Source organism: Schistocerca nitens, chromosome 1, assembly GCF_023898315.1.
Source record: "Schistocerca nitens isolate TAMUIC-IGC-003100 chromosome 1, iqSchNite1.1, whole genome shotgun sequence".
Classification (NCBI taxonomy): domain Eukaryota; kingdom Metazoa; phylum Arthropoda; class Insecta; order Orthoptera; family Acrididae; genus Schistocerca; species Schistocerca nitens.
Genome location: NC_064614.1, coordinates 1,071,326,265 through 1,071,338,412, shown reverse-complemented (window position 1 = coordinate 1,071,338,412; position 12,148 = coordinate 1,071,326,265). Strand labels below are relative to the sequence as shown.

The following is a 12,148-nucleotide window of genomic DNA, read 5'->3' as shown; positions in this document are numbered from 1 at the left end:
AAACTTGCTAAACGAGTACACTACTATGAACCAACGGATGTTCCAAATGGTCCTGCAATGTCAATGTGCACTTGTTGCCATGGCGATTGAATCGTAGGCCAAGCTGATAATGTCTGTGGTGGAGCAGATTGGTTTCCACAGATGCACGACACTGTGATGTCATTCGTTCAGTATGAGCATCCATGCCCTGCCAAGTACATTGCTGTCATGCTCACTGTTTGGTGCAAACAATTCCTCAATTTCCTTGGTGGAATAATTGCAACACATCCTTTTTCAACACTTTGGGAATAAACGCACACAATTGTCCACTGTCATTTTGAACTAAAATCACACCCTGTTGAACTGAGATTATGTCGACGTGCAAAATATTGACATACAACTGAGTTTTGCACACTGTTCAATGAATGAGACCAATTTTTGAGCAGTGCTTGTAGGAACCAGCCTCGCCGGGTGAAACAAGGACTGCAAAGGCTTGTGATCTGTCACAAAATAGAACTTGCAACCAAACAGATAGTAATGGAATTTTGTCACACCATACACAATAGTGAGAGCCTCGTTTTCTAATTGAGAATAATTGCACTTAGTTTGAGTTAAAAACTGTGAGGCAACAGCAATAGGTCCGTCTTGTGCACCAATTCTGTGCGAAAGCACAGCACTGATTCTGCAGGAAGAAGTGTCGACTCGCAAAAACTACTGACTTGGCAGGGTGAAAATGCACTTAACATCTGTCACTAAGCAAAGCATTTTTGAGTTCCTGAAATGAATCTTGACGCACACAAAAGATACATTTTTGCGAAGCAATGGAGCCATGATGTGATCAGCATTCAGTATGAACTGAATGTTGTATGTCATCTTGCCTATTACCAAATGCAGTTCAGAAAAACTGTGAGGAACAGGCAGGTCACAGATTGCAAGAAAGTGAGATTGGAGGGGTTGCACACCCTAACTGTTTATCACATGATCTGAGTACTGTAGTTCAGTTTGAAAAAAAGTCAATGTATAGAGACGATACGTGAGGCCTGCTTCTGACAACACTCAAAAAAGAGTATGCAAATTGGCAATGTGTTCCTCTGGTGTGCGACCTGAGATGACAATATCGTCAAAGTAGTTAGAACAAAATGGCACTTTTGCAGTCAGCTATTCCAAGTAAGGTAGAAAAGTGGCAGGTGCAGAAGCAGTGCTGAAGGGCAAATGCAAATACTTGAACAGTCCTAAGTATGTATTTATAACAAATGCTTTCTGTGATTCTTCATCCAATGGAATTTGCAAGTAGGCATCACGCAAATCTGTCTTAGAAAAGTAACGTCCTGCACCAATCCTGTGAATGAGTTCCTCAGGGCAAGGTGACAGACAGATAACTGTCAACTACTGTCTGTGGTTTGACTGCAGACTTGAAGTCAACACAAATGCATATACAACCAGAAGGTTTAGGCAACCAAACGAGAAGACTTGCCCATTGATTAGCTTGGATGGGAACAATTACATCATTATCTTGCAATTCTTTCAATTCACTGGCTACTTTGTCTCTTAAAGCAATTGAACGTGGCGGGTCAGGAAACCTGAGGCTGGGAATTGTCTTTCAATGTAACATACGCTACAAAGTTATTAGCTTTTCACACTCCTTCTGAAAATAGTTCAGGAAATTTTTTAAGCAAGCTAGCTACATTGTCTTTGGGATTAAAAGCAGTCACTGAAAGTACATTGTCTTGGATGCTAAGTCCAGACAAATCAAAGGCATGTACACTGAATATGTTCTCACTGTCTTTTGATTTCAACACAGTGGCTGGCCGGTGTGGCCGTGTGGTTCTAAGCGCTTCAGTCCGGAACCGCGCGACTGCTACGGTCGCAGGTTCGAATCCTGCCTCGGGCATGGATGTGTGTGATGTCCTTAGGTTAGTTAGGTTTAAGTAGTTCTAAGTTCTAGGGGACTAATGACCACAGATGTTAAGTCCCATAGTGCTCAGAGCCATTTGAACCATTTTTTCAACACAGTATAATTCATTGTTCTGATGTGAGATTTGTAATTGGCAGGCAAACTACACCATCCAAGCACTGGAATTTCCTGTCTGTTGTAAGCAGTGAGGTGCTTGGTAGATTAAGAAAGGTGTGCCGAACCTAAGTGTTTGTACGTCGCATGATTAAGCAGAATTACTGAGGCACCTGTGTCTAACTGAAAGCTCACACAGTGGCCAACAATTCGTAATGAGACATATAGTTTGTTAGAATGTCATTGCACAGCACTAAGGCGAGGAGTTGGCCCAACCTTAATCTTACTTTTGTCAGAACCTCTTGTAGGTTTTGAAAACACAGCGTTCACTGCATGTGCACAAGCCTGTTTTTTTTTTTTTTTTTTTTCTCCTAGGAGTGGGAAAACTGGCGTTTTTGTACCATTGCAAACAAACCGCTTAGACATGGTCTTTTCTTTTCCACATGCATAACATGTAACTTAACGTGATGGCCAATCCTGTCTTTTTATGGCGAGCAGAACATCTAGGGCAAGAGTTCATTAAATTCACAGGTCTGTTTACATGTCTACGTGGCTGTCTGTGCGGCTGTGTAGCACTGGTTGTCGTCGCTGCTTGCGGCAGTAGCAAATAAGGGGCGACTCGACCCAACAAATCGGGGCGTGGTCAGGCTTAGTGGCCACTATGGCAACCAAATCGTATTGCTCTAAGATTTGCAATACGTGGGGAGGTGATGCATGGGTACTTTAAGATCTGTTCTCCTATTCTACGAACTGGGACATTGAATGTTATTGCATCCTGTATCATTAAATCACTGTAAAAGTTGCCACAACTACACTTAAATTTACACTTCCTAGCCATACCCGTTAATTCAGTGTACCACTGGTGGTACACATGTTCCGGCTTTTTCTGCAAATGAAAGAACTGATATGTAGCTGCAGCTACTTGGGCTTGATGGTCATAGAATTAAGTTAATGCAGCAATTACTTAGTCATAGACGTTCATTCGGAGATGCTGTTGGAAATAGTTTTTTGTTAACCTGAACACTGGGGCATCCTCCTTGCTCCTATGAGAGTGGGGAACTTCCTACGTCAGGGCCTGTGGTGCTACACAGAGACTCGCTTAGTGTCCTTGGTAGGGCTGGTGCTGTTCGAGGAAACCTAACAATGCCAATAAGATGGCACTATGAAAATTATTAACAGATTGCCCCAAGCTGAACGGTCGCTGCAAAACCACATGCAGGAGCACATCAGTTAAATTTCAGCCTCTGCACCACCAAATTGCAGAAAACTAATAGGACTGTTTGAAACAGAACAACATGCCCCATCACACACATCTCACAACAAAGCTAGACATCTTTCAAGGCGGAGATCAAAGGGCTCTCTCCCAACACAAACCCAGCAGAAATTATGGCAGACTAATCTTCTGCAAATTCAAAATAATTGAGGTTAAAGAAGAAACGTGGCTCTGATCCAGCAAAACCTGGAAAGGGTCACAAAAAGCACGTCTCTTTCAAAGCTGTGCTACAACCAGTGGAGAATAATACGGAACTGTAAGCAATAAAACACATGCTGTGTTGCTACATCACTATTGAAAAACATCAGCAGCCTGAAGGCCCTGTACAGTGACAACAGTGCCAGCAGCCCCTTCATAGTGCTGAGAACTGCCAACCATCCAGGTGTATCAAATTTGCCGGCCTCCATCTCTCTAGCATGTGCACTAAAAACCATGACAAGCCAGCAAAGCGCATATTTTGCGGAGGTAGCCATCCGTGTAACTACAACCGCTGCCCCACAAAACTAAAGCCAAACGCAAGCCATGACCTGCTGTTGTCCTCATGGTTTACTACTGCAGCTGTGATAGCGACCATGAGCTCTGCTGCCTCAGCCACACCCGCAAGTACAAGCTTTGCCACCATCAATAGTCACAGCCCCTGTGCTTACCCATATCCTGATGGCCACTGCCGCCTGTCCGCCCCACACCCCACACATCAGCGCTCCCCATCCCAGGATGAAGAGACAGTTACCAAACAACCAGTCTTCTACTAGCACTCAACCAGCCACATTTCTCAATAAGCTGAGATATCTGCGGCATCTGTATGCAGCAATAAACCTTTCTGCACACTTATCCACATTTAAGGACACTTGGGCAAAGTTTCATACTGCGCCTAATGCCCTAACTAAAGTCATGGGTATTGCAGATGATAGTAACATATTTTTATGGATCTCCATAGGTCCAACAGAATGAAAATTTAACCTGGAATGCCAAACAAGAAAAACTGTTTTGGAAGATTTTGTATACTGGCACTCCATCAGTATTATGTCTGACAGAATCACACCTGAAGCCTGAAGACCAATTCGCTGTCAGAAACTACACCATCAAATATGACCACCTAGGCAGCGGAACACCAGTATTGGTCAAGGGCAGAAGGCGCTTCCACTCTTGAATTTTCCGCAAAATTAGTGTCAGGGCTGCTGGTCTAGAAATCAAAATTTACCAAAATGTTGGTATAGTATTTCGGCCTAAGCAAATCGGTAGAGAGATTGTGCTCTATACCAGTGACACCATTTACTAAAGTAGTCACAGTCTCCTCCAAACAAATCGCAAACTTCAGTAACATCTTCACAAGATTATTTAGAGGTGTAATGTATGGAAGGTCAAGATTAACCTCACAAAGTGCCAAGTGATTTATTTTTCCCCCAAAATCAAGCTCCCTAATCATCAACTCAACACTGGTGGCAGGGACTTGATCTGGAGAACTTTTGTGAAAATCTGGGCATTGAGATCGATCAACGCCTAACGTGGAACAAACATCCCACCACTGCAGCAAACAAAGGCTGTGTTCTTTTTTGTAGGTTGTATCCCCTTCTGGAAGGAGACAGACTAACCGTTCCATCCAAATTCCTCCCCTGGTGCCAGCTCATACTTCTGGTCATCCTGTATGGTTCAAAAGTGTGATCTATGGTGTCAGACACAGAACTAACAAGACTGCTGCGTCTCCAAAACAAAGTGTTTTGTGTCATCATAGGCGCTGGCAGATACATCCCCAATATGCGTATAAGAGATCTTTTAGGCCAACCCACCAGCTACACACTTATTCAGGCTAAATCCACAAAATTTTACAAAACAACACAAACTTCGCCCTATATTCTCATTCAAAATTTAGGTCAAGAACAAGTAGAATCTTCTCACCGGTGCACAAAACTAAGCCTTATGCGCCACTTTAGGGGCCAATAACACGTACGCAAAACACCAAGCACTAGCTTACACACTGAAAACACACACACACAACCCCAGTTCCTCATCTTCACTAAACCCCTAGCACATTCTGAAGTCAGAGAGGCGCTTAATGTTCAAAAATAACACAACCATAACCTTCATCGCCGCTATCATACTTTACATACGACCAGAATCTCTTTGGATTTTCTGCCAGGTTTTGAGACAAAGTTTCATCGTGAAAACATAAAAGCTCTCACATTGAAATCTGCACTGGATTTCAAACTATTGTAAAAGATCACCAATCTTTTCCATTCGTGTAAATTTGCTACGCTTTTTTCGTTGTTTCTGCAACACTATCATGACCTGTTTTGTGTGCTGTGGGTGATTAGCTCTATTGTTTGTCAATTTAGTGATATAAATCTCTCAACTGCTGCCAATACTGTTTCTTGGTATACACTTATATTGTTAATTTGGAAGGAGTGGATGTTGTCTCTCATGAAGGCATCAAGCAGAATTTTTATCTGCTTTTGTGAATATATATATTTTTCATTTATTTGTGATGGATTGGGGAGTTACCGTAGTCAGTCTCGCTACGTCAACTCTGTGTCCACTAATCCCTGTATACATTTTAGGCACATTATTGTTGGTAAGAGATAAAATGTGTTTTCGCAACCATTTACTATTTGAGTGGGCTTATGAGCTAACTGCTCGAAATAATTTTCAGAAAATGCATTTAGCACAATTTCAGATGATGTGTCATGCATACCTCCATATTTAAACACGTATTTTCACCATCATATCGACGGTAAATTGAAGTCGCCACCTTGTAATTATTTGAATCGGGTACGTGTTTGAAATTAGATTAAAGTTTTCTTTGAACCTTTCAGAAATTGTATCATCTGAGTTGGGAGTTCAGTGAAAGAATCCAATTACTGTTTTATTCCTGTTGGCAAGACTGACCTCTACCCATACCAACTCAGAGCAACTATCTACTTCAGTTTTGCTACAAGATAATCTACTTCTAATAGCAACACACACACCACTGCCAACTATATTTACCCTATACTTTCTCAACACCATTTGGCCCTTCGCCAAAATTTCAGCTGAATTTATCTCCAGCTTTAGCCAGCTTTCAGTTCCTGTAACAATTTCGGCATCAGTGCTTTTTATTAGCGCTTGGAACTCCAGTACTATCCCAACATTGCTACGACAATTTAAAACTGTTATACTGATGGTTCCTAGATCTCAGTTCATCCTGTGTTCAACTTGCACCCTTTGAGACTGAAGTCCTTTTTGTATTTCCCTGAGACCCTCTAACCTAAAACCTGTTGATGTTTTGCATCAATTTAGAGCTGTATTTAACATGTACCTTTTCATTAACAATTTTCTGATCTCAAGGTTTATATTTTTGGATGTAAGTAGTTGTTTCTTTTTATAGAAAGTCCTTTTGTTTTTGTGCAATCCTTGCTGCTGTGCCTTTATTGCACCTTAATTCTGTGTCTATTATACTTCATAATTCATATATCTCTTTGAAACGTTATGTCCACATTTAACATTTAGCTATCCAGCAAGTGCACCTATGCACACACCATTACCTTAGTTTTCTTTTTATTTGTATATTATAACTGTCTACTATGACACATTTCATTTCATTACGCACTAAACTCACTCCCTCTTCACTTTTGCTAGCCACTGCTATAGCAGCAGCAGATGATATCATGCTATATTTTTGTCAGTGAAAAACAATCCTCACATTGAGCTACCCCTTTATTTCCTTCATTGCCACTTCTATATCCAAATTACTTATTAGTGCTCAAAGTGGGTAACGCTGCCTTACACCATTCCATATTTTCTTCCTACGGTGTCGTACTATCATTTCTGACTACTTCAGTTTGCTTTGCACGAAGAGAATGGGCCACACATCTGCCCCTGTAGTGGATACCACACTACCTAAGAACGGAAAACATTTTATTCCTTTTAGTAGTATCAAAAGCCTTCCGCAGATCATCTGTGCTTCCCTGTAATACAATGTACATCCAAATTGTAATTCTGTTTGGGCTTCACTTTTTTGCAGCACTTCTGGTAGCCCTTCGTTATAATCTATAACTTGATTTTTAAAATTTTGCAGTTTATTGTCCCCAAATAAAAAAGAGTAGAGACAGTTAAATTTCTAAGATACATTTCATTATTGATTTAGCCAAACTTTCTGTAGCTAGATGGGATCACGTAAGTAACAGAGTCCTCGTATTCTAAAGCCATAAATCAAGTTCTCTCAATCCATTACTCCCAATATTCTCACACTCAGGTGTGAATACCCTTGTGGCAGGGTACTTGCACATGTCAGGCAAGTCTACATGTTCAGTCTAGTTTACACGACACTAGGTTGCAGGCAACTGCGCTACTGACCACTGTGCATGCGTGCCGCGCGTTTGCGCAACTCGGTGCTGAAACTAAACACTTTCAGCGTGTTCAAACTTTGGCAACACTAGTTTCATGAGTTTTGAGGTTATGCATGTTCGTAGAGTGTAGACAAACTGAAATATGGAGTGGGGAATGGAGAAAAATATTCACTTTTTGAATCTCTATGCTTTGCATAGGTGTTTGTGGGATTTCAGTGATGCAGATTACAAAAATAAGCAGCATATTGCTGCCGCTGAGACATGAAGGTATTTGAATATTAATACAATATGACTGCCTTTATTTTTTGAGGAGTCAGATAATGGCTATTCATTTACTTGTTTTACTTCAGTATTTTCGAAATCTTGTGCAGTATATAGTATTATTTTTGTTACAGGCTCCTGATACTTTGGCATTAGCTTTGTCGAACATGCTGCCACAGTCAGATCTTTCGAAGAAAAATGAAGTACCAAAGGACGGTGAGCAAGTGCAGCAGGCTCAGTCTACCGTTGAGGAAGTAGTTGATGAAAACTATGCTTTACTGGGTGACAGCTTCCACAATCAGTTATTAGTAGATGAAAAACAGCACAAGTAAGTATTCCTCTCGTTCCTGTATAATTTTATAGCTTCCACCTCTATCTTTAGTATCAAACCACAGTAAGCTTGTGGAAGTACCTTTTTCTGTCAGTATCCCATGTTTAATGTATCTCATATTCCATATAATTTTAAAAAATCTGGATATTTAGAAATAAGCAGTGTCGGGAAAATTGGCTGTACGTTTGCTGAAGCAACAGAAATGGGGCTCTTGCCTTTTTAGTTTAAACTAGTGAGTTTTTCAACATAAAAGTCCACTAACAGGATTTCAGAGACCAGTACCAGTAACAGTAACAGTTCTTTGTTAACATGCTTAAATTATTGAATATTGGAACAAGTTTGTGGGTGTAACCTGCTCATCAAGCAAAAAATGCCAATACCAAAACATTTAACATGAATGCGAGCACACCTTAATGCAGTAGTTTTCTTCCTTGGTATGTGTAGTGGATTGTTGTAGAAAAAGATAAGTATAACCTTTTTGGGTCACAATTTACTTTGTTTACTGCACTGTTGCTAAAACAAAAAAATTGTTGACACTTTAGATAAAAAGCCGCTCAGGAGATCTGTGACCATCTTTGCCAATAAATTGTAATACATCTGTTTTGCTTGCAAAAGTGTTTCAGGAGAACCTCATTGCCAGATATATGGCATGAGAAACATACCTGCTAAAATCAATACAAAATATCTTGTCACTTCGCACTCCATTCCATAATACCATCAGTGCCCAAACAAACATAGGCACTTAGACATGGTACGAGGGGAACAATTTTGCCAGTAGGTGGCAATAGTGATAGTTATGGCTCTGAGCACTATGGGACTTAACTTCTGAAGTCTTCAAGTGATAGTTATGCCTATGACATCAGGCATAATTGTTGTATGATACGTGTGTGTGTGGGGGGGGGGGGGGGGGGGGGGACGTGTGCGGACACCTGCGCGCGCACATTGTAGTAGTGAAGCAAAATCTACTACGTTCCAAAGAGTTGCTAGATTTTTAAGATAGGGAGTGATGCAAATTGAAATTCCTCAGTACGTAAATTTCATCCAAAACATGAAATACAGTATCACATGGCATAAACAAATTACAGATAGTTCAATGAATATAAAATTTTGAAGGAAGTGCGAGGGGGCAGGGGGGGGGGGCACAATAAAATTGGGAGGAATTACTGCCTATGTATGGATTAATAGCAGATTATACAAGTAACATAGAGATCACACATTACAGATACTCTACAAAAATTGTCGGTAGTTGTAGTTACATATTTCTATCAAAGAGGGTGTAGTTGCTGCACTTGGGGCTGCTGAAGTGCATATGGGAATTTTCCGTACACAAACTTCAACCAACCTATTTAGATAATGTATGACAGTAAAAATAGTTTAGAAGCAAAAGTACACTCCTGGAAATGGAAAAAAGAACACATTGACACCGGTGTGTCAGACCCACCATACTTGCTCCGGACACTGCGAGAGGGCTGTACAAGCAATGATCACACGCACGGCACAGCGGACACACCAGGAACCGCGGTGTTGGCCGTCGAATGGCGCTAGCTGCGCAGCATTTGTGCACCGCCGCCGTCAGTGTCAGCCAGTTTGCCATGGCATACGGAGCTCCATCGCAGTCTTTAACACTGGTAGCATGCCGCGACAGCGTGGACGTGAACCGCATGTGCAGTTGACGGACTTTGAGCGGGGGCATATAGTGGGCATGCGGGAGGCCGGGTGGACGTACCGCCGAATTGCTCAACACGTGGGGCGTGAGGTCTCCACAGTACATCGATGTTGTCGCCAGTGGTCGGCGGAAGGTGCACGTGCCCGTCGACCTGGGACCGGACCGCAGCGACGCACGGATGCACGCCAAGACCGTAGGATCCTACGCAGTGCCGTAGGGGACCGCACCGCCACTTCCCAGCAAATTAGGGACACTGTTGCTCCTGGGGTATCGGCGAGGACCATTCGCAACCGTCTCCATGAAGCTGGGCTACGGTCCCGCACACCGTTAGGCCGTCTTCCGCTCACACCCCAACATCGTGCAGCCCGCCTCCAGTGGTGTCGCGACAGGCGTGAATGGAGGGACGAATGGAGACGTGTCGTCTTCAGCGATGAGAGTCGCTTCTGCCTTGGTGCCAATGATGGTCGTATGCGTGTTTGGCGCCGTGCAGGTGAGCGCCACAATCAGGACTGCATATGACCGAGGCACACAGGGCCAACACCCGGCATCATGGTGTGGGGAGCGATCTCCTACACTGGCCGTACACCACTGGTGATCGTCGAGGGGACACTGAATAGTGCACGGTACATCCAAACCGTCATCGAACCCATCGTTCTACCATTCCTAGACCGGCAAGGGAACTTGCTGTTCCAACAGGACAATGCACGTCCGCATGTATCCCGTGCCACCCAACGTGCTCTAGAAGGTGTAAGTCAACTACCCTGGCCAGCAAGATCTCCGGATCTGTCCCCCATTGAGCATGTTTGGGACTGGATGAAGCGTCGTCTCACGCGGTCTGCACGTCCAGCACGAACGCTGGTCCAACTGAGGCGCCAGGTGGAAATGGCATGGCAAGCCGTTCCACAGGACTACATCCAGCATCTCTACGATCGTCTCCGTGGGAGAATAGCAGCCTGCATTGCTGCGAAAGGTGGATATACACTGTACTAGTGCCGACATTGTGCATGCTCTGTTGCCTGTGTCTATGTGCCTGTGGTTCTGTCAGTGTGATCATGTGATGTATCTGACCCCAGGAATGTGTCAATAAAGTTTCCCCTTCCTGGGACAATGAATTCACGGTGTTCTTATTTCAATTTCCAGGAGTGTATATGACAGTCAAAATTTCAACCAACTTATTAGAAAAACTGTTGTACATTACAATCCAAATAATAAAACATCAAAATGATAATCTTAAAAACGTGCATAGGAAGGGAGCAGTAGCATTTATTACATTCAAAAGGAATCATACGTACTTATGGCTTAGTGCAAATTACACATGAAGACACCTTGAGAAAAAATTATTTTTAACGTATTCTGACTAATCAGAATTACAATCTGTTTTATTGATGTACAATATGTCCCAACAGTTACCATTATACCTATTCTAAATGTACGCCCATTTATTGATTATTTACATTTTAATAATACTAGGAGAGAAAAAATGAACAAAAAGAAATGATTTACATTAATTTTCAGACCTTATTCTTTCCTGCCTTTTTTCCCTCACCAACCCTGTAGCCTATGGTATCAGTATTTTTAATCTCTGTCATCATCATCATCATCATCCTAAATAGCACTGTGAAATTTCCAAATATTTTGCTATTTCTGAGGTTATCATTACAGTGAAATATGAGACAACAGCTCTCAGCCAAGCTGGTGTCAGTGTTCCCCGTCCAACCCTTCCTTATTGCTGAGCTCAAGCAACTGTGAAACACATGACTGCTGGTCACATGTAGCAACAACTACTACTACATAAAGAAAAGATCACAATTACGATTCAGTCCCAGTGTGACTTCCACTGTCCCTACAATCTAGTGATGTCTATTGGTAATTACTCCGCAATTTGTCTTGCTGGTGTAATTTATCCTCACTATAACAACTACTCAGTTTAATATGGTTTATTTCCTTTGACACATTTCATTCTGGATGAATTTTCCTTCTTGTTTCAATTGAATGTCACCATCATGCTTAAATGCTGATTAAAAACTTGTAACATTTTGTAATTGGGATTCTAATACATGAACAGTGACCGTATTTCTTGTTGCAATCCGCTCAGTAAATCATTACAGTCTCTAATAACCAAATAAAATATTGGTCTGGGTTCTGAATCAGGCAATGCTTTTTGAAGGACGTTATTTCTGTTTTTGAATGTTTCCTTTACTTAAAAAGCACCATTAATGTTTGTATGTGGTATCCATACATGTTGTTGTTTTTTGTTGTTGTTCTGGTCTTCAGTCCAGAGACTGGTTTTGATTCAGCTCTATATGCT

The 12,148-nt window shown here is 42.0% G+C and overlaps 1 protein-coding gene across 2 annotated transcripts in view; it reads left to right on the top strand.

Annotated features, from left to right (window-relative positions):
- LOC126198256 (zinc finger protein 236-like) overlaps positions 1–12,148 on the top strand; it is a 230,228-nt gene that overhangs the window by 170,800 nt on the left and 47,280 nt on the right. For both annotated transcript variants that reach the window (XM_049934706.1, XM_049934707.1), the window contains exon 21: positions 7,978–8,171. In XM_049934706.1, the coding sequence (XP_049790663.1) occupies positions 7,978–8,171 (194 nt within the window). The remainder of the gene's footprint in view (positions 1–7,977; positions 8,172–12,148) is intronic.